This window comes from Eschrichtius robustus, chromosome 16 (genome assembly GCF_028021215.1).
Source record: "Eschrichtius robustus isolate mEscRob2 chromosome 16, mEscRob2.pri, whole genome shotgun sequence".
NCBI classification, from domain to species: Eukaryota; Metazoa; Chordata; class Mammalia; order Artiodactyla; family Eschrichtiidae; genus Eschrichtius; species Eschrichtius robustus.
Genome location: NC_090839.1, coordinates 39,522,705 through 39,550,583, shown reverse-complemented (window position 1 = coordinate 39,550,583; position 27,879 = coordinate 39,522,705). Strand labels below are relative to the sequence as shown.

The window sequence follows — 27,879 nt, the reverse complement described above, 5'->3', positions numbered from 1 at the left end:
AATGAAGAGCCCCTTTGATTATTTTAACACAGTCTTCAAAACCTCAGAATTGCTTCAAGGCGGAAAAAGTCTCCAACCAATAGAACATAATTTTATAAATGGCATGTTCAGAAAAGGGCATTTTGAATGTATATTCCTTGGGGTTAATTCACTCGCTTTAAAGAAAAGTGACATACACTAATTTACTTTTTTAAAACAATTTTACTTTTTATTGATAAAACAGGCTCATTTACGCTACATACTAGTTTCATCCCCTAGGCACGCACAACTATTTAAACTATTTTAGCAGTTTAAACAAAACAAATGAGAGGATAAGGCTAATGGGAGAAGGGAGCTCTCCTGGTGATGTCTGCAGTGTTTGGCTTCCTACCTTGACTGAAGAAAGTTTATTCTGGGGATCTGTCAAATCCATACCTTTAGTCGCCTGGTCAGGTGCTTGGGGATCAAATGTATGGTTTCACTGATTTTTGTTTAATTAACAAGATTTTTGATAAGTAACTGTAACAGCAATCATCAGGTAATATCATGCTGCATAATACAACTTATGTGATTAAATCCAACCCCGGTACTGAGCAGTTCTCGACAATTAAAGGCAATAATTTCATCCACTCAAGTTCCCTCTGCTAAGCTACACGTTGACATGTATTTGTTCCTTGCCTTGTTAAGTAAACAAAGAAACCAAATTAGAGGGAGTTCTGCAGATTTCTGAGAATTTAATTGCATCATGAATTGTAATACCAATGATATACATGGTTAGACTTCTGCCCTGATTTTCTGAATTAACTTCATTTTACAACGCTTAATTTATTTTGTACCAAGGAAGACTTTAAACTGTTTAACAGAAATCAGCTTAACTTTGATTTCTTACTTGTTGCAACGCGTTTCAATTCATTTGTGTTTCAGTAACAACGTTTGAAGTCTCTTGTCTTGACAAACCAAGCGTGGAAATTTCCTCAGAAGAGAAAAGAAGAAATTAAAAGGATTTCCATACTCAAGCCACAGCACAGCACACTGAATAGAGAGGTTTTGGCTCTTAGGAAAGCCAAAGGAAGGCCACTCACCAGAATTTTGTGGAGATATTACAGTGGGTCCTGCCAAGAAGGAATTCAAGGAAACTGGGAACGGCCACACCGTGATCCCAGGCCACTCTCTTGGGTACAGAGGTTTCCTTCCCTTACGTGCTCTGCTCTCTCTGAGCTCTTTCTGAAATCAAAAGCCACTGATAGGCACAACAATTCATGCTAAAGTCCAAACGTGACACTGAGAGCAAACGAATTAACTGTGATCCCATTGTTGTCCCCAAGATATACCCTGAGATATCTCATTCAGAAAGAAGCTATATTCTCCAAAAATCAAAATACAGAGAGTTTTTGTGACTCTTGCTTTTTATAAAATGAAATACATTTTTCCTATTTTTTTCATTTAAAATAAGTGAGCACAAAAGCTGCAGCATTTACTCCTCTCTCCCCAAACGTTTGCTCCTTTGCAGTTAGCAATTTATATGCATATCTGGATGACAGTTAACCTCCAGAGGCAAAGAAAAGAAAAATGTGTAAGAAAAGTCACACTGACTGTTCTCAGACATTTGCGGACATTAAAAAAAAAAAAAAAAAAAAAAACAACCAACACCAATCTATTAAAAAGTCATTTGAAAGCACTTGGAGGTGACGTAGAAGCCATGACATCGAGAAAGTTAGGGAGTTCAAAGTTATAACATTAATCAAATTGGATCCATATTTCTTCCAAGCATCAGACTTACGGGAACTTGACTATACATTTAATTTGCTTTATTATTAAGTAAGTGGTTGAAGAACTTATTCTTTTTAACTAAGAATACTGACAAGGTCTCAGATTTTCAGATGCTGGAAATTATTAAGATTATTAAGAATATCAAAACACACCCACTTCTGGCAGTAGAGAACCAACTCTTCATTTCCCACCTAATAAGCAACAAAAAAAACCTGGCAGCCCTTTTCCACTCCGTACTTCCAAATATCCAAAGAATCAAAGCACCACTCAAGTAACAAGAGATCCATGGGTGTTTCAGACATGTGGAAGGAAAATGCTTAAAGGTGAAATTCCTCAAACACATGCCCTATTGCGGAAGCAGAGAGCTGTTCCCTCTGTTAATCCTGATAAAAATCCCACGTACATGACGGCTGTGAGAAAGACCCTATCTATCTACAGCCAAAGGTGCTATTTTCCCTCTAGATCACAGTCATTGTTACGTCCACAAATACACCAAACTCTAAAACAAGACTTTTCTTGAAGGGCGATCACTAAGCGTGTTAAGTACTGGCTTTAACCACCAGGCCTAGGTTAACTAATGAAATAAAAACTCGATAAAAACTTTCTCTGGTGCCTCCAGTTCAAATATCTCCTAGTTCTGGGGTAGGCAGCAGCTATTGGAATGGCTCTTTTTAATTCCAGACTCTCCCAGGGAGCTCATTGTTTCTTGGCCTATTCCCTGGGTTACCATTTGTGCCCTCTCTGCTTAAACTGTTCCGATAATTGTTTAAGGAGATTCAATGACACACTGTGGTTCTGTCTTTAGTGAAGCGCACACCGAGAATAGCATCGCTCTAAGAGAGGGGCCCAGGATGGGCCATGTTCTACCACCTTCTCAGGAGGTTTCCACCCTGTGTAGTCTGCCCCTATTGGAGGAGCAGAATCTGCTCCACTGTGGTTGGTATTCTGTTGGGCTCCCTCTCCTATAGAATCCTGTGACTGGAATCACCTGGGGCAGGAAAAAAGCTAAGTGGGAAGAGGAAGGGGCATCAGTGGGCGGGGCCATGTTCCTGGTGGGGGGTGGTGAGGCTGGGACCATAGGAAGGGAACAGGCTACTAGGAGAGTCTGGAACATCAAAGGCCTACTAGCACCTGTATCCACGGCCAGGTATGGCAAGCAAGACTTAGCTTCATGACGCAAAATGATGCCATGAAATATGGTTGCCTCTTAATGAGCCTTGCCCTGCAATCTAAGAGGGGAAAGGAGAGTGGGGAAGGACACAATGAGCTGGGAGAAACCACTAATTAATCTTAAGCATGAACTTATACTGTGTCTACTTCCATATTCTTTTATATTGTTGGGCTTTTTCTGGGTTATTTTTTGCTAACTCCTACACTTTGGGGAATATACTTGATTTTCCTTGTTACTAGGGAGGTACTACTTCAAAGGACCACCCAATGTTGAGCAGGAAAAAAGATACATGTGATGGTTGGCCTTTGCACATGGTTTCTTCCTTATTTTAGAATGAAACTGGGTTAAGAAAATCTACTGTAGGTGTCCATCCAAAATAAGTCATTGCTATGATTCACTATGTGACATTTCAGCAAGCCCACTGGAGACAACAGTGGGTGATACTGCAAATGGAAGGCTCCTGGTTTGAAATTTAAACTGCCTGTGAAGCCTTCCAAGTGGAAAACTGCAAACTCTGGCCGCTGAGTTCCACTTGGGTTCTGGTCTGTCCTGAACTTAAACCAGAATCTTAGAGGTGGCGGCAAGGGCAGGGACATGCCTGAGCTACAAGCAAGAACAAGCTTCCCCTAATGTTCCCACATCTTCCCCTAATGTTGGGCTGAATTATATGTAAATGTCCTGCAACTCTTAGGATAAAGTCACAGCTCCCTGGGCTCTGTGGCCGCCCTGCTTAAGAAGCTGGGAACAGAGTGACTCATACACTGAACCCAGGTGCTTTACAGGTTTGAGGGAGCATGATGGGTGCATGTCCACACGTGGGCCCCTGCTGATGTGCTGGAGGCCAGAATTGCCAGGCTGGAGGAGATCAACACTAGGGAGTCTCCAATTAACCCGGTGGTTCTCGAACGTGGGCAGGTTTCAGAATCCCCCCAGAGTTTCTCATTCTGTAGGTCTGGGTGGGACCCAGGCTCTGCATTTCTTCCACAGATTCAGACCATGATGCTGGTGCCACAGGCAGACAGTGTGAACCGCTAGCCTGTTCCTCCACTGCTGCCCTCCTCAGGCTGAAGGGCAGGAGAACTGACCAGCAGCACCGTGGCCCGTCGTGTGGTCCGTACAGGGATGTGACAAGGAGGCACAAGATTGGTTTCTTCATGCGGTTCCTCCATGGACACTGTCACTGCCAACAAAGCGAGTGGCTATTTATCACTCAAGTAAATTTCTGAAGACAGTTATAAAGTGTGAATGAGAAAGTAGCAATGCTGTCAGAACAAGCATGTAGGCTCCTGGAGGCCGCTGCTTTGAAAGCTGACCCCAACGCAGGTATGTATTTTCTATTTGAAACAATCATCCGAATTCCTTTAAAATCACGGCATCTAGACACACTGCTCGTTTGTCACAGGCTTGGCCACTATATCCTCAACTACGAGTTTGCAGTCTTCTTCCGTAAGTTAGTGGCCTCTTTCGTACTTCTTTCTTTTCTTGCTTGGGCTGCCCTGAGTCGTAGCTAATCTTTCAGTGTTTGTGGCTGAGCCGGTTTGCCGTGCCTGCCCTGGCTTATTTTTCATAAGATGTCTGGAGGAGAGATTTTCCAAAGCATGCAACTCTTCATTAGACGCGGTTCCTGCCAAATCTCGTTTCAAAAGTAACCCCGGATCTGACAGCTCCGAAGTTGGCAAAACCTTGACAGCTTTGCTTTCCCGCCCCCCCCCCCCACCCCACTATTATTTCCCTCGGGACTAATCGATCACTTCCAAGAGAAGCTCTCTTGCGGTGGTCGGCGTCTTCCACAGAGCCGCGGCTCCTGCGTTTCTGTTGCGCTCCGGCCCCTCGTGGACTTTGTTATGGACCCGGCGATGCTGACTCACAGCTACAGACGGGGCTCCCGCGAGGAAGCCCCGTCTCTAACCGCGTCCCAGGATGAGGTTTCTGCTGGCTGCTGGTGCCTGCTGGCGGGGGCTGATGAACTCTCTCCAGCTTCGGAACAGGAAGCCCCCGGTGGCTCTCAGCTGCGTTTATGAAAGCCTTCGCCTGTCCCGCGGCCGGGGGACTGGATGGGGCCTCGCTGTCCCCCCTCTTCCGTGCTACCTCTGCAATCACTGAGCCACTGGATGTTCCCACACTGTTCCTGCTGCTCCGTGATCTGCTCACGACGCTCCTTTTTGTTTCAGTTCTGTTCACACTAAAACAAAGAAAGATTTTTTGGTTTTGTAAAGCTGTAATGGCCAGGTTTCCTACAGATCCCCCTTGTCACACTTCTTACACTTGAAGCAGGACGCATGTGCTACTCTCCTTTCTCCTCACCCCTCGGCCAATCTAGGAACATCCCCAAGTGTATATTTACATGCAGACCGGATCAAGCAAGAGCCATCACGTTTTCCAGTACACGAGGACACACTTTATTTATCGATCGCTGGGTTATCAATGGAGTTATGATGGAGTTCATATTTTAACTAAGGCTGAGAGGCATTCATTTCAGATGTTAAAGATCAATATTGCCTACATTTGATACATTGATTTTTTCCCCAGAAGTAAATGCTCAAATACATCCAAAGCACAGGCTCTCTCTGTGTGTGTGTGTATGTATAAGAACATGCTTGTACATACACAAACCCCTTTTCTACAACACACATACAACTGATAATGCAAACTGCACTCTAAGTAAGTGTGAAATTCACTTGGAGGAGCAGGATAGAAGCTGCCCAGGGAGAATTCAGAGACTGGAGCCTTGTGAATGGCAAGAAGTTTCTTAAACCACCAAACCCGAAATATTGAGACTAAAATATTTCTTTAGGCTAAGCTTTAGTCTGGGAACCAATACGTATGTCTGCGTTCTTACTGTTGCTTTGAGGGGCCCGAGGATTATCACAATGACACGAGGGTCAGAACAGGCACCTGTAGGGAAAGGAGTGTATTTTTTCAGATCTGTCTGGGGTTGCTCGGAAAGTTGTACGAAATACCCTCAACAGGTGCTTTTCATCTTCAAAGCGCTCGTCATTAATTACTCTCTGCAACACACCTGTGAAGCAAGGCCTTGCTCCCCACTGTCCAGAAAGCGAGAGAAAAAGAGTTTGGAAGGAGGAAAAGCCAGTCCGTGACTTAAGAGTAGGGTCAGCGCCAGAGGGGCTTCTGTGATTAGGGTCCGAGCACTCCTGCTGAATTCTAGACCTCGTGTTACGTGCCAGTCCATACAGACAGTCCAGAGGGAGGAAAAGGAAACTCGTGGGACCTACAGGTCTTGCAGAGCGTTTCTCCTGAGCTCTGCACCAGGAAGAAGCGGCCTCTCCACGCACGCAGCACGATCCTCCGACGCTCCTTGGAGAGCTCTTCCCGGCTATTCCAAAAGATAACAAAAGTTCAACCAGAAATCTATTAGCTGAACAGGAGGAAAAACAGTTCCACTCCAAATGCCCCAGTGAACAGATTTCATTTGGTGAGGACTGGATGAAACTACGTCGTGTTAAGCTATTCTAATGTTTTTTAGTTTAGAAATTTTTGGTAAACTGTCACTTCCCTTGGATTCCCAGCACACGTTTCATACATGAACGTGCACCACAAACGTGCAAGGAGGTGATTCCAAGCCATCTGGGAACTCTCGGCCACTATCTGATATCTCTGTGGCCCTGTGACGACGCCCAGAGTCAGGAGCCAGGCAGCCGTGTGACTGTGGGCCTGACCTTCTGGAGAGACCCGGTGGCACAGTGGTCTGTACCCTGATGAGCCTCAGAATTCTTACATTTTCTCTATTGACAAAAATGCAAAATATGGCTTTTGCAATACTCAAGACAGTGTCAAGAGTTAAGCCTTTCAATACGGGTACTTTGAAAACTGGAGTTTGTAATCTTGGTTACAAAAAATAAAACTGGGAGGTTTTTTTTTTTCCCCTTAAACTGACAGCACTAACACGGTTTTAGATAATTCTTAGGTAATCTATCTATCTATCCTTATATATTCCCATGGAAGCTTCATAAGGAAGCAATTACAAAACGTAAAAACCTCCCAACCATCACCAGCATTGACCCATTTCTTACTTTTGGAAAGTTGTTTCCTTTTTGTTAGCACGTAGATCATTCAGAAAAGGTGTTAACTTCTTTTATTTTCTGGTACATTTCTAAGTACCCTTCTCCACCCAATTCCACAGTAAAATGTTGCTGCCACAAGGAATGGTGTTGGTGAGGTACCAGCAGGTCCTTGCTTTAGACCTACACTGGAATTCAGAATGACAGCCCCAGAGAGCCTGGTAGGCAGGCGGCAGCCATCAGTGTGATGCCCGGGTGTCCCACAGAGCGATGCCATGAGCTTCGTCCAGTCACTGCCCTGCGCCACTGAGCACCAGCCTTTAGCTCTCACTAACTCTGCCTATGGTTCAGACCTGGACCAATGTCACTCAGAGTCATGTCCAGTTATGACCCAAGTCAGTTTTAAGAGTCAGTGAATAGAATACAATCGGTTTTATTGGATTATACTGCATTTTGATGCTTGTCCCTTTTCTTTCCCCTAAGACTTACTAGATGACCAAAAAGGGCTAGTTTAAAGGTTAAATGACAGAGAGAGAGAGATTGAGATTTATGTGTGAAACACTTCTAAACATGCCCTATAAGTACAGTAGATCTCCCCCTTACAACCACACCCTGTAAGTGCTGTATTTTCAGAGCTGAACAATTAACATAAGGAGCATGAGTCAGGCTTTGAACAACTCTGTGGGAACCAGAAAGCCTTTTGCTATTAGGAATGATGTAAATTCCCCAAGGCTGGAAGAAGTCCACAATGGAGGCAGACAGGGTCATAAATAACAACAATGGATACTCTGCACAGACCACATAACATACGATGCTGTGATAGCGACACTCTTTGCATCTCATATTCGATTCAACCGCTGCCTTTATTTATTTATTTATTTATTTATTTATTTATTTATTTATTTATTAAGCTTAAAGAGCACTCTGCACTTGAAAAACATCTCTAAAAAACACAGGACAATTGACTCTCCTCCCGAATTCCTCTGACAACAAACAATGGGGGAAATGTCCTTGGAAGAAAACAACAACAGAAAGAGCGACAGAGTGACAGAAGGAAATGTCCAGCTCAAAAAGTGCAAAACCTGTGACTTCGTGTTAAAAAAAAAAAAAAAAAAGAAAGAAAGAAAGAAGGAAAGAAAAGAAAAGGAAGAAAGAAAAAGGTGAGGCAGGGTCTCCGGCTTCCAAATTAAAACCACATTTGGCAATTTGTTGAAGGAGGCATATTTACATTTGTATGAAGACTGGGTGGGCAGGCGAGAAAAGAGATTAGACTCCTTCGGCCCTTGAACTGTCAGATCTCATTAGAAATCTCTCACTCTTACACTTTAGGGTTAATTCACTCCCCTTTGTCACTAAATCGCAGCCTCCGGTGCCCCCCAAACAAGTATTCCAGAGGAAGCAGCTATCACCTGGGAGCAGGATTTCCCAAGGGACTTGTCCTGATTACTAATGGCTTCTCACATCTGGCACCAAAATGCAACCGTGGCTTATCCAGAAGCAAAAGTCTTGAGGCTGAGGTGGCAAATGCCTCCAGGGCTTACCCGGATGACACTGCTGCTTTTCAGATTCTGTGTGACTAACGACCCTGACATCTTCTGCAAAGAACACAGACAAACCCAACATACTCAAGAAGGCTACCGGCGGGCCACCCAAAGTCCAGAGTGAGCACTCCACGGGGACTCAGGGTTTAAGAAACAGGTTAACCAAGAGGATTGCTATGGATCATCATCAATCACCAATGATTCTTCACGACCTGGACGCTAGCTCTGAGTCTAGCTAGGGAAGAAAATGCTGCAACTATCTTTCCCTGGTCACCTCTCCCCGCCCCCCCCCCCCCATTCATTTATTTACCTTTGGTAATACTTTGAGGATTTTGCTTTTAAAAATGTCCACCTGTAGGGACTTCCCTGGTGGCACAGTGGTTAAGAATCCACCTGCCAATGTAGGGGACACGGGTTTGATCCCTGGTCCGGGAAGATCCCACATGCCGTGGAGCAACTAAGCCCGGGCACCACAACTACTGAGCCTGCGCTCTAGAGCCCGTGAGCCACAACTACTGAAGCCCGCGTGCCTAGGGCCCGTGCTCCACAGGAGAAGCCACTGCAATGAGAAGCCCGCGCACCACAACGAAGAGTAGCCCCTACTCGCCGCAACTAGAGAAAGCCGGCGCGCAGCAACGAAGACCCAACACAGCCAAAAATAAATAAATGAAATAAATAAATTAAAAATAAAATAAAATAAAATAAAAACGTCCACCCGTAAAGGTGTGTCTATATACAGTTCCAGGGAGAAACCAAACCGAAGTGGGGCAAGGCTACCGGCCCCAGAAGTCTAATTAGGGAGATACCCTCCTCTGCACCCAGAGCAAGGGGTCAGGCCCGCCTCCGTTCCTGGGGATGCTCTGGAGACCAGTGGATGCACCGTACGTCAAGGACAGCCAAAGCCCATGCGCCCCAGCACAGGTCCAATGGGGAGGCAGAGCAGGTGAGTGTCTAAGTATGATGGGGGTGGGTATTACCCCCAGTGCTGTCTGGTCTGACCTGGGAAACATATTTTAAATTCCTGGACAGAAAGGACTACAAAGAGAATACCCACCAGAATGAGCTGGGTTGAAATGTAGTTAGAAATACTAGCGGATGTTCAAGTTACAAAGCAAGTTGCAATTGTGGATAAATCAAGGATTTATTCACTCCACAGTGACTTACTGAGTACTACTTTTGAACAGAACACTGTTGGATTAATGAAGGATGGGGAGTGAAGGCGGCCTAAAAAAGACATTAAAAATACCCGCTCTTAAGTTTATATCCTCCTCAAGGAGTCCATAAAACATACCCAGGCCTCCCAAAGGCTAGTGGGAAGATTAGCTGCTATCAGAGGCACAGGGGGATCTTTTCAAAAATATTGATTCTTGGGACCCATCCCTGGAAGTTCTGAGTCACAAGATCTGGGGTGGGGCTAGGAGATCTATATTTAGGCTCCCAGGTGATTCAAGGACTGCTGATGTGCATGAAACAAAGCTCAACAGAGCAGAGCAGCAGGTACACAAATGTAAACTGGCACACCAAGGCAGCATCTGGCAGAGAGCAGCCCAGGTGTGCAGCATCAAAATCACCTGGGGAGCTTGTTCAAAAACGTCCAGGATTCTACCCCAGAATCTACTGCATTTGGGTTTCGGGGGTGAGGGGGTGGCGGTATCAGGGCACGCGCATTTTAGCAAGTTCCCCAGTGATTCTGATACCCAGCAGAGTTAATAAACTTCTGTTCTTAGGGGCATGGAATTGAAAACCAAGCAGAGTCATCCAATCAGGCACCACTGAACTCTGCACCAAGCACTGTCTGAGGTCCTTGCAGAGACGGACATGGACCCACAGAAAATGTTCTTCCTCTCATGGAGTCTCCATCCCAGTGGGGAAGACAACAAACAAAAAAACCATACAATGTCAGGTGGTGATGATGTTATGAGGAGAAATGAACCTCTAAAGGGTTGCTGGGGTGCAGTGTTACATACGGTGGTCAGGGAAGGCTGTGGGAGGTAACAAGGTAAGCTCTACCCACAGACCTGAGTGGAGGATGGGCTGCACAAGCACCTGAGAAGAGCATTTCAAACCCGGGGAGGGGTCAGGGAGCAGGTAAGGGGTGCGTGTGTTTGTGTGTGTATGTGCGTTGTGTGTACGTGTGTGTGTGTTGATGATGGTAAGGCCACTGGAAGGTTCCAAGAAGAAAAGTGACTTGGTATTTTAAATGGATCACCTTGGGTATAACAGCGGGACAAGGGTGGAAGCAGGGAGACCAGTGATGAGGCTACTGCAGCGGTCCATTCAAGGATGGTGGGTCTTGGAGGAGGCAGGTGGTGGTGAGAAGTAGTCTGACGGGAAATACAATTTGAAGGGAGACCCAACAGAATGAGCTGATGGCTTGGATATAGAGAGTGGGCGGAAGAAAAAAGTCGGGGATAACTCCATGATCCGTGCTTTAAACAGCTGGACGAAGGACGTTACCCTTTACCAATACTGGAAGTACTGGGGGAGGGGCGGGCTTGGGGAAGCGAAACCAAGAAATCCGTTCTAGGTATGTAAGCTTTAGGAGCTGTCCTGGATGAAGAATGGAGATGCGGAGCAGGTGGCTCAGCTACAGCTTCTAGGAAGAGAAGAGAGTTCTGTCTGCAGACACAAAGCTGGGAAGTCCACAGAGACGGTGCTTAAAGGCATCTGTCTGGATGAGCTCCGGGGGGAGTGCATTTGGATGAGAAAAAAGAAGTTGAGAAGACAGACGAGGAGGACTCAGGAAGGAAGACTAAGAGGGGATCGTTAGTGAGGAAGGAGAAGAGTCAGCATAAAATGGTGTTCCTGGAGGCAGGAGGAGAAATGGCTTCATTAAAAGTGACAACCGTGTCAAAAGCTGCTGAGTCTTCAGGAGTGAAAACTGACCCGTGGAAGGTGACTTGACGAAAGCTATTTTTGGTGAAGCGCTGGGACCCAAGCATACCTGGAATGTGTCCAAGAGTGAAGTGGAGGCAGAGTGGAGACCAGCACTCTCCAGTGGAGATATGACCTGTGCTGTACAGGTGACTTTAAATCTTCCAGGGACCCATGAAAAAGTAATAGGAAACTGGTGACATTAGACTTCAATAATGCATTATTTAACTCCAAATGTTACCTTTACAACGTGTGATCCATACACAATTATTGAGAGAGTTTATATTTTTGTGCTGCCTTTGAAATCTGGGGTGGATTCTACACTTCTAGTATATCATTTCTGACCCGCCACACTTCAAATGCTTAATAGCCAGATGTGGCCAGCGGCCACGGTACTGGCCAGCATGGGTGCGGACAACACTTTTGAAGAGTTCTGCAGTAAAGGGGGAGCGGAGAAGCTGGGTGGTAGCTGGACTGGGCGAGGTGGGTGATGGAGGGTGAGTCTGGGATGACCCTGCAACAGGCATATTTGGTGGGATGTGATCAGCCACCATGTGTCAACCTGCAACTGAGTTCCAGGCACTGTTTCAAGCAGCTTCGCATGTATTCAGCAATGTCACCCTCAAAACAGCTTGGGGAGGCAGGGAGTTTTCTCATTACCACGCCGCATTCGTGGTCTAGCAGCACGAATGCAATCCCACTGCTCATCGGACAGCACGGCTTCTTGGGAACATGTTCCTGCCAGGCGTCTGGCACCTGGCTGCAGGCCCCCGGGATATCAGTATCAGTCCAGGGTGGATAGATCCTGGGGGGCCATGATGCCGGCAGACCCTGTGTGGGCACCGGCGTCACAGCTCAGGCCAGCTACTGCCTGCCGCAGCCTGGTGCACTGGCCCCCCTTACAGCCCTGGGTGGAAGGTATGGCAGAAGTTATCCCGCCAAACTCTTGTTTCCAGGGTTGTAGAACATTCTGCCAGATATGAAGGCAGTAACGGGAGAAGGGGGAAAGAAAAGATTCTCAATGCTGTTAAGATTTTTCTCACAGAGGCACTTAATGCAGTAATACAGTACTCTCAGTCTTTATCTTTTGAGAGTTGGATCTATTTTCTCATGGTTATATACATGAGTTTCTTCTGATTCTGTTTTGTTTACTCCAAATGAAAACAGCTAATAACCCAACCAGGATATTTTAAAAGTAATCCATAGAATATTAGAATACATAGCTGTTAAATCACATTCATAATGTGACTGTATCTGAATTCCTTGTGATCACATCTGCTCAGAAAGACACACCCAGAATTGATCAGATCAGGTTAACGCTCCTGGGATGCAAGGTGGAGCACAGAGGTGAGAGGGGGACAGAGGCCAAGGAATGGCATCCCTTGGTGGCTTTTCCCAGAGCCAGTTCCTTAAGCCCCTCATAGTTGGTTCATAATTGTTTGGGGAATTTAAATGCAGCAAGAGGTAGGAAACACACTTTGGAAACTGGAAAGCATCGAGTACGTTTTCTTGACATGGTTGTGAAAGAAAATCTGACGCCTGCGCAGACCACGTGGGTTTTTAAGAAGGCGAAGGATGCTTTGCATCTGTAGGAAACTTACATGATTAAATTCTTTCCCCACATCTCACTGGGGCCTCACTGAGTATTTGGCAGACAGGTAGTGTCCCTATTTGACAGAACGAGACCCAGGAGACTAAGCGTCTAAGGCCACACGTTTAGCTGGGGGCAGGATCGAGCCGAGAAGGCCTGGCCCTGGTGCAGCACTCTCCCCACTGTGCCCAGGGGGTCATTTGCCATCTTGGTTGGAGATGGAGACGGAGGAAGAGTACGGAACACTGAGCCCAGCTTCCCTAGGTCACTATCTCACTGTGGCATCTGGACAAGCCCCTTATCTTCTCCGAACATCAGTTTCCTCATCTATTTTTAAAAACAGGGGGGGAGGTGATAATAGCTACATAGGGGGCCCTCACCCATCTCCTGGAAACAATACACAGATTTTCTTCTAGGGAGTCGTGTCCCCACTGTCCACCCAAAGTCCATGCCTTTCAGGAGGACTCATCTCCAAGCCTGACTCCAGAAGCGGGCCTGTGACCCAGGCCAGGTGAATCGGAGTTCAGAATTCATGAGCCTCATAGAGATGCAGGGGCTACAGTGGCCCAGGAAGGGGCCTGCTCTCTTTTCCCATGAACCTGCAGCCACCAGGACCAACCACCATGTGGAGGCTGACCATGAAGCCAAACAGTGGAAGGCAGAGCCGACAGATGGTGAGAAACAGTCCTGATGAAAGTCTTTGTCCTCTGATCAACATACCTGAAGTCTGGGCTTTTGAGGCGCATGAGCCAAAAACCGCCCTTTTTTCCCTAAGCCATTTAGAGTTGGCCTTCCTGTCCCTTGAAAACTAAAAGGTTCAAGACTGATACCATCTCTTCTCAGGTTTGTTGCACTTAACAAGTTATTGTATGTGACAAGACTCAGCAAACATAAAAGCCTTTTGCAAACAATAAAAGCAGCACAAAGGTAATACATTATCAGCTTATTCTGGGGGAGGGGCAAATACTAATATTAAAGTAAAACACTGGAACTACTGGGCTTCCGTGGTGGCGCAGTGGTTGAGAATCTGCCTGCCAACGCAGGGGACACGGGTTCGAGCCGTGGTCTGGGAAGATCCCACGTGCCACGGAGCAACTGGGCCCGTGAGCCACAACTACTGAGCCTGTGCATCTGGAGTCTGTGCCCCGCAACAAGAGAGGCCGCGATAGTTAGAGGCCCACGCATCGCGATGAAGAGTGGCCCCCGCTCGCCGCAACTAGAGAAAGCCCTCGCACAGAAACGAAAACCCAACACAGCCAAAAATAAATAAATTAATTAAAAAAAAAAAACAAAAAACAACTGGAACTACTTTCAGTTCTTCATGACTTTATAATAATAAGGCAAAAAGAAGTTATCCTCCTAGTTTGGTGTGATACCTGATGACTTCCAGGAGCATCAGCATGGTGAAATGTGACCTGACACAAAAGGAGCTGCTCACAGAAAAGCAGCCCAAGTGGAGCATGAAATAACGACAGTGACCACGGTCTTAGACGGCGACGCAACCTGGTCATGCAGAAACCACACGTCTTCAGATGAAGAGGTCTCTCTTTCCCAAATTTGACTTCTAAGATTTTCTTAAATTATTTGATATTTAATAAGTGAAGGAAGTGAAAAGGACAAAACAGATGGGACAGAGTAGTAACGAACAGTTAAAAGAAAGTATAGAAACGTGCATGTGTGTATCGGCTCAAAGGAACCAGAGCAAAAAGAGGTGCATGAAAAGGAAAGTGGTATCTCAAGAATCCCACCGTGGCCTGAAGGCGTTTTCCCTGCAGGTGATAACGATGGAGGACGTCTGTACTGAGATGCCGCAGACAAAGCCCTTGGTATAGGGACCAGTCCTTATGAGGCACCCGCCAGGCAGACATGACCTCCCCCATCACAGAGACGAGGAAAGTGACAGCCAAGAGGCCGTGTCATCTGCCCGATTCCCAAGGGACAAGCCTTTCCGCTTCACTGGGGTCCTCTGGCCCCCAGGCCCTCCATCTCTCTGCCCTCCCACGAAGGGACAAGTCTCTAAGGGGAAGAGGAGCACAGCCTGGCTGATGATGCTGCCACTTGGGTTAGCAGCAGATACCCTAAGATACCCTAGTGTGTTTTTTTTTAATAACTTTTTTAAAGTTTTCATTTCTTCTGAATTGATGACAGTGAAACTATCTTGTGCAGATCTAGGGAAGTACCAATAAAATAGCTGAAAAGAATGTTAACCTGAAAATGAAATCAGTGAAAAAAAAAAAAAAAAAAAATCAAGGAAGTGATCTTGCAGGAAGTACACATTTCATAGGGATTTTCCAGTGTACACTTACCTAACCCTCGAGAACCTAAAAATAAATCCTAAACAGCCTTGGGCCCCACAGTGGAGTCTCTGGCGCCACACAACTGTGAGAAAACTTGGGTGCTTGAAAGAATTTGTAGGTTTGGGACCAGTGCTTCCTAAGAAGGGAGAGTACTCACTGACCACTCTGAGAACTGAAGAGAGCTATTTCACTTTGGCCAGAAGAACGTAAAAATACATACCACTCTTTAAAAAAATTTCAGATAATTCATGAATCATAGGTTAATAATGTCCGGTTTAAAAGCTGAAGGGAAATAGCTGTGAAAAATAGAGAGAAACTTAACGGCAATTACCCCAGGCAGAACTACCCTAACCCTTGGAGGTCTCCTTATTCAAAAATACCTTCCCTCAGAGGCCTGTGGTTGAAAACTGCCAACACCCACAGGAAGGTTGCCAGCCCTTCGTTCGTGGTGGTGATCTTTTCCCTGACATCTCCCGTGGCCGAGCATGTGGGTCTGGACAGGATGGGAGAGGAGAGAGGTGGGTAAATGTGCAGGGCAGCCAGGCAGGTGGCAGGACTGGCCAGGGAGGGCCCACTGTGGCCCTGGTTGCCGGTGGGAAGAGGCGTGAGAGTCAGAGCGAAGACACCGCAGATGACTGTCTGATTTCACAATTCTGCTCAGAACTGGCCCTCTGCCCAGGGATGCAGAAGGAACTGCTCTTCCCATCTCCCTCAAACACAGACAGTGAGACCCCCTTTCCAAGTCTCCAGTCTCATGACAGTAACAGACTTCTGTGGACTCGTCTGAGAACCTCGCCCCATTTATGGCATTGCTTCCTTGGGAAAGTGAGCACCGAATTCTAAATCATCTGTGCACTAGTGAACTTTCCCAACATAATCCCCTTGCATGTCGACTCCGTCTGTGCTATCGCCGTGGGTGTTCTGATGGCCGTGTGGCTTTTAGGAAGTCGGCCTGAGAGATCTGCTGGTTCCCAACTCCTCTGTACCTCAGAGCAGTGACTGGGTCCTTCCTCCAAAGCAATGTCTCACTGGGAGCATACTGGCAGCTACTGGAAATGAAAGGCGTTTTAACCGGCGGTCTCCACTCTACCTCCTCCTCCCCTGGATGGTGGTTAACAGAGCTCCCGCGGGAGGTCTTGAGTTTATGCTCTTGTTGTATCCCTTTGTCCGCCACTGACTTGCTGCCTAAACGGGGCTTTGTCACTTAACTCTTTGGTACTTCAGTTTTTATAGTTGCAAAATGAAGCTGGGTTGGCAAACGGAGATGAAAAATGAGAGTGCTGAGCTTCTTGAGAGAATCACATGTGCAAGTATTTTTCTCATTTCTGGCACAGGGGGTAAGGTGTTTAGCTATCTGCTACTCTGGTGTTAATGGCATTTAAATGAACTCCTCTTTGGGGAAGAATGGGAATGATGGTGATAATGATAATTAATATTGCATTGGCCCTTTAGGATTTACATTTTTGTATTCATCATCTCACTTGATCCTTGGGAAGGCTTGCATGGCAGGCATCACTTTTACTTCTGCTTAATAAGTCTGGGGATGGATGCTCCGAGAAGCCAAATGACTTGTCCAAGGTCATCAAGTGAGTGAGGGGAGAGGCAGTGGTCAAAGTCAAGTCTTGTAATTTCACGTTTGATTCCTTTTTCACTTGTTCTATTCCCTGCCATGTTTTGCTTAATTCAATCGATCATCTAGGTAGTCATCAAAGGGAGATTATAGGCCCCTCACAGGAAAGGTACATTATGGGGAAAAGGCACAAAGGATTAGAGGCCCCAGATACATCCTGTTCTAACTGACCCTATCTAACTATTCTAACCGAGATACGCCCTACCCTAAGTTATCTATTCTACCTGTTCTAACACAGCAAAGGGCAGGTTCCTTTGGAGGGCTGGAGATGGGGGCCAGTAGACATCTCATTCACAAGTACTGCTGGCTAATCGTTTGGGAGAATTTTATTATTAGGAAGGGAGAACAAAACCTCAGTTTACTGTAACATACAAGCAAAGGATAGTTGATCTTAAAAGAAAATGACTGCCCCCGAGAAAAAATTTTCTTATGGTCTCTGTCATTGTCTAGAAAAACTATTCTAGACAGACCAGAGCAACCAAGAGCATCTTCATCGCCCGCGGCCCCCGCCCTGCAGCATTTTCGTTAGCGTCGTCCACCTGCCGGTCCACACAAGGGAAGGGCAGGCAGGTGATGGATGCCGCTACAGTTCCCATCCCTATCCAGCCCATCCACAGGCCCGGCCGAGGACACAGACACCTACCACACAGCAAAAACGTCATGCAATTGAAAAGTAAATGATAAACTCACTGAAAGTTATTTTCCTTACTATGTAAGAAGTTTTTATATAGTAAGGAGTTTGTGAAATACAAAAATACCAATAGAAAAACTGACATAAACAGACAATTCACAAATGAGTGGGTCCTAGTTAAAATAAATACAGACCAAACTTAGTTATCAAGTATGAACTACAGAGGAGTACAGACTAGATCATTAACAGAGGTTATCTTTGGGTTGGGAGTTGTGGGTAATTTTTAGTTTCTTCGTATATATTTCGATTCTAAAATCTTTTGTACAATGAACATGTACGATTTTGGTAAGCAGTTATTAAGTAAAAAACTAAGTTCAGAACACTGTGGGAAATGTGAAATATGGAAATGACCTCTTCCCACTCAAGGAAATTTTCCTAGTGCTACAGGAATCTCCTGTTAATGGCTTCCATGTAATTTTACCACTAGCATTGTTTAGGAAATACAATAAGATAAGAAGAATGGATTCTTAAAGTCTGTGATACAGTAAGAAAAACCTAGAAAAATCATCCACTACTTATTTAATATTTTTTTGGTACAAAAAAAAGAGTTCCTCTCTTGAATGATCTGTTTTAAACTTACGCAGAAGTTTCCTCAAGGAAGCTAAATAATTCTGTCATCAGGGTAGAGAAGTTAGTGCACAGTCAAATTGTTGTTTACTTCTTCTAGTCTAAAAACTTAAGGACTTAAATGTTTCCTTATAATTTCTATTTATCTTTCCTAAGATTAAACTATAACTCTCCCCTGAATTTTTTTTTTTCAATCACAATTTTTAAAGCTATGAGTAAAATGCTTTTCTGCAAAATCATTTTGTGGTTTTCATTTAGCTACATTTTCATCTGCTTTCTCTGATAGAAATTCAGTGTGAGAAAAGTATTTTTGAGATAATCTGATACCCTCCCCCTTGACTGAGAGGAAGGCTAAGGCCCACAGAGGTTCAGTTACGCACAGCTGAGAAATACGACAGCCGAGCTAAAACATAACCCAGGCTAGGGCAGTTTATTGCTTCTTTAGACTCATTCGCATTTCAGTTTTATACTCATAAACTAGAAGGAGGATTCTTTAACATTAAACAGTAGTTTGACCTAAGAGAAGTGTTCAGTTTAGTGCTGAAATATTGTCTCTTGTCAGGGTGTGCCAGCAATCCTTCCACTCTGGGCGAGGGCCTAGCACTTTCTGAAGAATCTTAACAGCTGTTTTCACAGCGTGGCCACAAATCAAATGAAGGTGAGGCAGAGAGTCTGAATATCTTAACGTACACATCCACTTTTCTGCAGCTCTAGTGCTAAATGCCATTTTTTAATTTCCCAAACAATCACAGACTTTTACAGCTTAGGTTTAAAAGAAAGTAACTTAGAATTTTGGACTTTTCCTTCCCGAATTGTAGAGAGGAGCTGAATGAACCATTAAAGTACAGAACGGGTAAGGCTTTAAGAAAAAAGGAGGCTCTATTAGAATTACAACTTTTAGGTCACCTGGGTCACCTTCAGTACCCTTGATCTGCCATACTGTAAGCTCCTTGAGGGCAAGAACACTGTTTTTCTTTTTCTTTGTTTCTCCAGTGCCTACCAGAGCTCCTGGCACAGAGCCAGCACTCAGCAAACTATGTTAAAATGTGATGGTGAGAGCAGATGGGAAGGGTCTCCAGAGACTAGGAGCGGCTGTAACCAATGTTCTATGAGACAGCCGCTTTGTGCTGACTCTGAAATGTCCCAGATATATACAGAGTTCTGTGATTATTTACACAATAAAGTTATTACTTCGGAAAGTAAAGCTATGACTTTGGTTATGATTCGTTATTTCCTTTAATAAAGGAATGGTAAAATGATAAACAATTTTAAATTTCCCAAAGCCCCCCTGGGCTTTACATCTGAGGAAGAAAGCAGTCTTTACATGGGGACCTGGGTTTGTAAACATGAAAGAAAACATTTGCTGGAATGGGATACACTGAGCACGATACAAATTTACTTTCCGCTCTTGGTATTTCTAAGGAAAATAAGGTGAAGGGAAAACAAAACTATGAAACTAAAGGTAAAAACTTGCAAAAAGGTTTCCCAGCTCCATTTCTAGCAATAGGTCCAAAACAGGCTATAAGGGCTTCAAGATTTCTTATGAGAAACTGTAGTAAGAAAAATACAATGACTCATCTCGTAATAATGCCCTTTCTTCCCAAAGTACACATCATGATTCCCACATCCCTGGCACGTGGGCACTCAGGGCAGAGCTATTGCAACACGGAGCACCTCCCCGCACGGAGTCCCTGGTGCACGGGGGTGTGCGTGTGACAGACCTCCCTGGTGCTGGGGGGTGGGGGGCAGCATTGACTGCACTCCTTCTGCCCCCAAAGGAGGGGGATTACTCCCTCTGGGCCGCCTGATCAGGAACAGTGGTTCTTTTGTGCGGCCGCCTTTAGGAACCTGGGAGCTGAGTGCATCTGGCTTCCCTGTGTCCAGGCAGAGCAGCTCTGAATAGGCACTCCCAGATTTCCTAGCTGACTGTCATTTAGACACTGAGGATCAAGGAAAGGAAAGCAAAGGGAAAAAGGCAGGAGAAAGGGCATCTCTACTCAAGGCAACAGCACGAGTAAGGGCGCCCTGGCTGCTGCCCAGGTACCGACTCACCCCCATCACTTCCGTGGCTGGGGAAGAGGGAGTTCAGTAAACAGTTATAGGAAAAATAATTTATACCAAAGAAGTACCTCTGATACAGCTGCTCAGGAAGCCCATTCCCCAGGCCTCGCCCAGTCAGACATTCCTGGAGAGTAACTACCAAGAGAAAATGAGGTGGATCCGGCCCTTTGGTGAGTATCAGTGTAAAGTGATAAAAGAATTTGAAGCTTTAAGGAATGTAAGGAAGTTCAAGGGATACTCAGAGGAGAGCCAGACCTCACTGGCTTTGGGCATCTGAGGGAGAGTAAGAATAACGGGAGTAACTTTGCCTTCTCTCTGGCAGAAGGCAATTCTGGGAGGGAAGGATTGTTTATTGATCCCTAAGTAGCTGAGACTGGAGGGATCTGCAGACGCCAAATATCAGTGAGGACAGAGTTCAAGGCACTTGTAATGGAAGGACTGCGGCCTTGGCTGGACGGGCCATTTGTGGGAGAGAGGGCCCTCTGCTTGACCTGGGTATGTTATCGGTTCTGGGAGAAGGAGCTTGAGGAAGTGGTGGACAGGCCTGTGAGGAGGGGCGCTGTACAGGCAGGCTGGCCACGCAGAGGGGCGCACGGAGCCTGCGCCTGGGATGAAGCCATCTGGTGGTGCCAGGCGTTAGCTGACTTGTACACGTGTGGCTGGGAAAGTGTGTATGGGAAAGATGGTCAGAGGTGGGGAAAAGGGAAGCTCAAGAGACAGAGACCGACCACATCTAAAGAGAAGCGCTCCAAACAGTGAAAGATCCTCACGATGTAAATGGCACTTCTCTCATAAGCTAACGTGGTTCAGTCTGACAGTGTTATCCCTGGATATCAGAACATTCTGAACATGAGAACACGGAACTGGCTCACGCAAAAGGCTCAGACCAGTCAACTTTTCAGAATGACCATTCTTAACATCTAGGATGTCCTCCAGATTATAAGATTTATATGACAGCAGCTATAGGAAACTCACATCTGTATAAATACCAATGCCCCTAAGGAGGATAATATTTCATTTGTATGGAGATGTTTTAACTCACCCTTAATAATTTAAAATATTACATATTAATATAACATATCATACAAGATCTAATTTCTTCTGTATTCCATCTGAAAACAATAGTACTTTGTGGTACAATTAATTGTTGTTTTCTCAAACCACAAATCAATTTCTTCATCGGTCTGAGAATCAGTTAAGCTATATTACATTATAGCTGTTTGCCAACAGCATTACGACTTTAGTATTTATTAATTTACTAAGATAACTCAACATCCTATAAATACTTCACAAATAAACTTTCAATACTTTTCACCAGATCTGCCCCATTTATTTCACTTAATGTGTATACTTAGCGTTTAATTGATAGATGAAATAAGGGTCTCACTGGCTTTTCTGAAGGGCTCATCTGCTACAGACGAAGGTATCTGAACTTAAATCTGCATTCTCTGCTCTTTACTTTTGCTGGGTCTCTGTTCACCCTTCTAGTCTCTAAAACACTTTTCCTATGTATTTATTTAAGATAAGATAAGAAGCTGGTTTTAGACCATGTGGGCCAAATTTCAAATGGATTAAAAAATAATAAACATAAGGGATAATCTAATACCCCTATAAATTGTTTTAGAAGCATAATAATCATGTCATACTTCATGTCCACGTTTAACGTCTGCTAGATATTTTTCCCTCTTTGTTAAAGTTTCAAGTCACAAGTCCAAGTCCAAAAATATGAAAAAAGAATTGGTACAGAGGTAAGTTCTGATAGATTGAGCTGTGACTGCAGCAAGATACGCACACACACACCAAGGAGACTCTCAAACGTATATGCTAAGCTTAAAAGACAAAGCTGTAAGCTATAACATTAGGAGTGAATTTTCAGTATCCATTTGTCTGCATAGAGAACGCCAGCGAAACAGAAATAGGACTGATGGATCTCAAAACTTAGCACGAGAAAAGAGAGAGAAAACAAACCCTATCAGCTAAGAAATAACACACTGGGGAAAAGTACTGGTTCTCATGAAAATGTCAGTGATTCACCATGGAATAAAATTCAAAAGCCACTGACCCCAATGAAAGCTTCTAGTGGAAACATGTGGATTTTGCTTCATTTCATTTAAAGAATGCTTTATATTTCATTTAAATACTATCATAAGCATTTTCACAGTTTTTGTGATACGTTTTCTCATTTTTATATTGCTGCGGAAGAGATACTACTGATCATGCTAAATTTTCAAGGGGCCTTCAAGAAAAGAAGCAGCACATCAATTAATCAATATTAATCATGCAAAATAGGTAAGACTTTTTGGTCCCTTAAAACATGCACTGAGGGCTCAACAGCTGAATGAGAATAGACGACAATACTCTTTTCTATTTTTCATAGTAACTCATCATTTAAGCAGATTTATTTGCTTACAGAATTTTTTTCATACGTACCAACTCTTCACTCTGACTTGCCAAAAGATCGTGACTGAATGCAAGCTGACTTACGCAGACCACAAATCTGTCGGGAAATACCCGGAGTTCTGTACAAAATGAAGGAAATCACATTACTAAAGGTATCAAAAGACTAAACACAGAAATGCTTGGTCCCAGACTTTTGAGTTACAGCAATAAGCGTGTATGTATCAGACACGTGTCTTCCCCCCTCCCCTCATTTCAGTGTTTGCCATCAATACTGCGGGGCAAGCACAAACCTCTAGGGATGGCCGAGGAGGCTGCAGATTGGTCCACCTGAGCCCCTGGACCATTATATCACATGAAACCCCCAGGCAGGGCCTTTACAGCTTTCCCTCTGTGTCAGTTTGCTGTTTTCTGTTCAGAACTCACATTTAGGAAATAGGGTCAACGTTTACTAATGAGTGTTGAGACGTACACAGGAAGATGACGAAAATCTGAAAATGTGACTCGACAGTGTTCTTACTAGTTTACTTATCCTCTCCTCGGTCACCTGGTCTTGGAGAGGTTCCCCTACAACTGATCTGAACCAGGCTATGAAAACAGCAGTGTCACTGATTAGGAATCAATGATCAAACTTAAGGAAATGGTTAAATGTGCAACAGTAAAGCTGATACAACAATACCACAGTTGCAGTGATCTATTATTACAACTTCTTAAAGCAAAACCACTGACTTCCGGGTGGGGAAGGCTGAATGAATCACAGAACCAGACTTCTCAACACTCAATGAAAGGACTATAAAATGGTAGATGCTACCTGTGTGCCTCCTCCTCCACCTGTCTATCCATCTCTCCATTCATTCATGCAGCCTCCACCTATCTTTGGAGGGATGCTTAGCTGATGTTAACAGTGTACCTTCTGGGGGGTGGGGGTGGGAGGGTCTTCTCTCCCCTTCTTCTACTTGGTTGTATTGCCTGAATATTTTTTATAATACATATCATATTTATAACAGAAATAAAGCCATCTTTTTCTAAAAGAGAAAACCCTCCTCTTAGATGTGACCAATTTTTATTATGAGTCATGAAAGTGAAGCCTTTTACATACATTGCACGCTTCCAACAACGGATGACAACGGGAGAGCACTGAAGGTAGTGACGGAAGCCAAGCATGAAGGTGTCAGTTACACAGACACACAACTTCTGCACAGTTAATGCCTCACACCACTCGGGGAGGTTAAATGATACCAAAAGGCCTAGTAAGCTGATGTTCTGGGATCTGCTCTCTCCTCACCAGGACCACTGTTGTCTCCTTGGGAGGGTCACTCTTCTCTATTCCAATTCATTCTACTCAGGGCAAGCAGGGTAGCAGTTCCAACAAGAGCTCCGCTTACCCTGCTCAGAACCCCACCCTGGCTCCTCACTGCTCACCATGCAACGGGCAAACATTCAGTCTCCACGACTGGGGCCTAACCTGCTATCCTGATCTGACTCTCTCTAGTCCTTCTCATGCAGAAACCCCCATTTCAGGGGGTCTAGTGTGTTTAAACTTTGACCCACATGGGTGCTATATCTGGCTAGGTGGCTAGGGTGGACATTGAAAAGGCAGAAAAACAAAGTTAACAAAGCAGTTAGTACTTATTCACTAATTCTTCCAATATCTTATTGAGATAAAAGGTAAATAGTCTACTTCCTGCTTTATGGAAGGGGAAACTGAGCCTCAGAATTCATTATTTGCACCCCTGCCCCCCAATATCACAATCTTGAAATATAGTTCATTAGTGGATCAGAACTAGAATTCAAAATGATCAGTTTTATCAAATGATTCCTCTCGAAAATAAGAACACTAGGGCTTCCCTGGTGGCGCAGTGGTTAAGAATCCGCCTGCCAATGCAGGGGACACGGGTTCGAGCCCTGGTCTGGGAAGATCCCACATGCCGCGGAGCAACTAAGCCCGTGCACCACAACTACTGAGCCTGCACTCTAGAGCCCGCGAGCCACAATCACTGAAGCCCGCGTGCCTAGAGCCCGTGCTCTGCAACAAGAGAGACCACTGCAATGAGAAGCCGGCACACCGCAATGAAGAGTAGACCCCGCTCGCCACAACTAGAGAAAGCCCGCGCACGGCAACAAAGACCCAATGCAGCCAAAAATAAATAAATTAAAAAAAAAAAAAAAAAAAAGAAGAAAAGAAAATAAGAATGCTAGAACGGCAGATTTTAAACAATTTGGTGCCAGGTATTATATAAACAGAAAGCCACTTATGTACCCTTTCACTCTGCTTAGGTTATAACTGAGATTTATATTATGTCAATATCTAAATAAAGTAAAGATTTAGGCAATGGCAGTCCCTACCAGGAAGGGTAGCTAGGCTGTATTTTAACAGATACAAAGTTAACTGGTTTATTTTACTAAGAGAACTGAACAGAGTGGAAGGCCCCACTGTGAGAGTAACATAGTCAACTGACACTTAAAGTTAAGAAAGTGCAGGAGGGTTCCCTTTTCACCACACCCTTTCCAGAATTTATTGTTTCTAGATTTTTTGATAATGGCCATTCTGACAGGAGTGAGGTGATACCTTACTGTAGTTTTGATTTGCATTTCTCTAATAATTAGTGATGTTGAACATCTTTTCATGTGCCTCTTGGCCATCTGTATGTCTTCTTTGGAGAAATGTCTATTTAGGCCTTCCACCCATTTTTTAATTGGATTATTTGGTTTTTTGATATTGAGCTCCATGAGCTGTTTGCATATTTTTGGAGTTTAATCCGTTGTCTGTTGTTTTGTTTGCAAATATTTTCTCCCATTCTGAGGGTTATCTTTTCGTCTTGTTTATGGTTTCCTTTGCTGTGCGAAAGCTTTTAAGTTTAATTAGGTCCCATTTGTTTATTTTTGTTTTTATTTTCATTGCTCTAGGAGGTGGGTCAAAAAAGATCTTGCTGTGGTTTATATCAAGGAGTGTTTTTCCTATGTTTTCCCCTAAGAGTTTTATAGTGTCTGGTCTTACATTTAGGTCTTTAATCCACTTGGAGTTTATTTTTGTGTATGGTGTTAGGCAGTGTACTAATTTCATTCTTTTACATGTACCTGTCCAGTTTTCCCAGCACCACTTATTGAAGAGGCTGACATTTCTCCATTGTATATTCTTGCTTCCTTTGTCATAAATTAGGTGACCATATGTGCGTGGGTTTATCTCTGGGCATTCTATCCTGTACCACTGACCTATATTTCTATTTTTGTGCCAGTACCATACTGTCTTGATTACTGTAGCTTTGTAGTATAGTTTGAGGTGAAAAGGGAACCCTCCTGCACTGTTGGTGGAAATGTAAATTGATACAACCACTATGGAGAACAGTATGGAGGTTCCTTAAAAAACTAAAATTAGAACTACTATATGACCCAGCAATCCCACTACTGGGCATATACCCTGAGAAAACCATAATTCAAAGAGAGACATGTACCACAGTGTTCATTGCAGCACTATTTACAATAGCCAGGACACGGAAGCAACCTAAATGTCCATCGACAGAGGAATGGATAAAGAAAATGTGGCACATATATACAATGGAATATTACCATTATAAAGAAATGAAATTGAGTTATTTGTAGTGAGGTGGATGGACCTACAGTCTGTCATACGGAGTGAAGTTAAGTCAGAAAGAGAAAAACAAATACCATATGCTAACGCATATATATGGAATCTAAAAAAAAAAAATGGCACTGATGAACCTAGTGGCAGGGTTAGGGCAGACATAGAGAATGGACTTGAGGACATGGAGGTGGGTGGGCGGAGGGGGAAGCTGGGGCAAAGTGAGAGTAACATCGACACTACCAAATGTAAGATAGTCAGCTAGTGGGAAGCAGCAGCATAGCACCGGGAGATCAGCTCGGTGCTTTGCGATGACCTAGAGGGGTGGGATAGGGAGGGTGGGAGGGAGGCTCAAGAGCGAGGGAATATGGGGATATATGTATGCACATGGTTGATTCACTTTGTTGTACAACAGAAACTAACACAGTATTGTGAAGCAATTATACTCCAATAAAGATGCATTAAAAAAAAAAAAAAAAAAAGTAAGTGCAGGTAATTGCAGATACCAAGAGCAAACCTCCGCACAGTTAATTTTTAAAGTGTCTGTTTCATGTCTTATGTACTAAAATCATCCAAGGAAGCTGAGCTAGATTTTCTTTCCGGTCGTTAGCATCTGACTCTGTTGTTGTTGGCTGGACACGTCTGAAATAATTTCCTCAGTGGGCGTCTTGACCTGGGGAAACGGGGGCTGGGCGGGGGGAAAGCAGGCCTCATCACACACCTAGGAAAGCATCTTCTTGTGCACGTGCTTGCTCTGTACTCCTGGGACTTGGTGTGCACGGACAATGGTGAAGTGAGTCACAGTTTAACTGCCTGTCCAGTCTCTCTGGAAACTCAAGGAAAGTGCTGAGATGCAGCAGGAAAGGAAAGTGGAGCGTGGCACCACTCACTGCGCTCAGGCAGGCAGTAAACAGTGCAAGATGAAACACAAATAATCATAAGTGCTTGCAAATACTAAGTGTCATGAAGGCTATGAGGCAACTAGGAATCTTCATTCCTTAGTTTTCACCCCTTCTCTAAGGACACGTTAATTGTACAGAATGCCTGACGACCCAAGAAATCGGCTTCTCACCTGCATTCTGTGAGCCCCCGAGGCAGCGGAGACGTATCCCTCTCTTGAGGAAGTAGGCTGTGATTTGAAAGCCATAACCTGTAAAGTGAATATCACATGATATCACTCATATGTGGAATCTAATTTAAAAAATGATACAAATGAACGTATTTACAAAACAGAAACAGACTCACAGATTTCTAAAACAAACCCATGGTTACCAAAGGGGAAATGTGGAGGGGGAGGGATAAATTAGGAGCTTGGGATTAACATACACACACTACTATACATAAAATAGATAACCAACAAGGACCTAATGTACAGCACAGGGAACTCTACTCAATACTCTTTAATGACCTATATGGGGAAAGGATCTGAAAAAGAATGAATATGTGTCTATGTGTAACTGAATCACTTTGCTGTACACCTGAAACTAACACAACTTTGTAAATCAAGTATACCCCAATAAAAATTAAAAACAAAAAAAACAAAAACCTGTAAAGTGAAAGAAGACAGCATTAGATAATAAGCTTGTTTGTGACTGAATCCCACGGGCCCAGCCCAGTGCCTGCCATCCAGTAAGCATTCAATGATTACCTAGTGAGTAAAAGATGAAGAGAATCCGTAGAGGGCCTCGCTTAGAGGAAGGGGTGAACAAAC

The 27,879-nt window shown here is 44.4% G+C and overlaps 1 protein-coding gene across 1 annotated transcript in view; it reads right to left on the bottom strand.

Annotated features, from left to right (window-relative positions):
* Positions 1 to 226: 226 nt before the first annotated feature.
* SLX4IP (SLX4 interacting protein) overlaps positions 227 to 27,879 on the bottom strand; it is a 184,378-nt gene continuing 156,725 nt past the window's right edge. The window contains 5 exon segments of the mRNA XM_068524602.1: positions 227 to 4,638; positions 4,640 to 5,102; positions 6,154 to 6,254; positions 22,622 to 22,710; positions 27,241 to 27,318. Of these exon segments, the coding sequence (XP_068380703.1) occupies positions 4,372 to 4,638; positions 4,640 to 5,102; positions 6,154 to 6,254; positions 22,622 to 22,710; positions 27,241 to 27,318 (998 nt within the window). The 3' untranslated portion in view covers positions 227 to 4,371.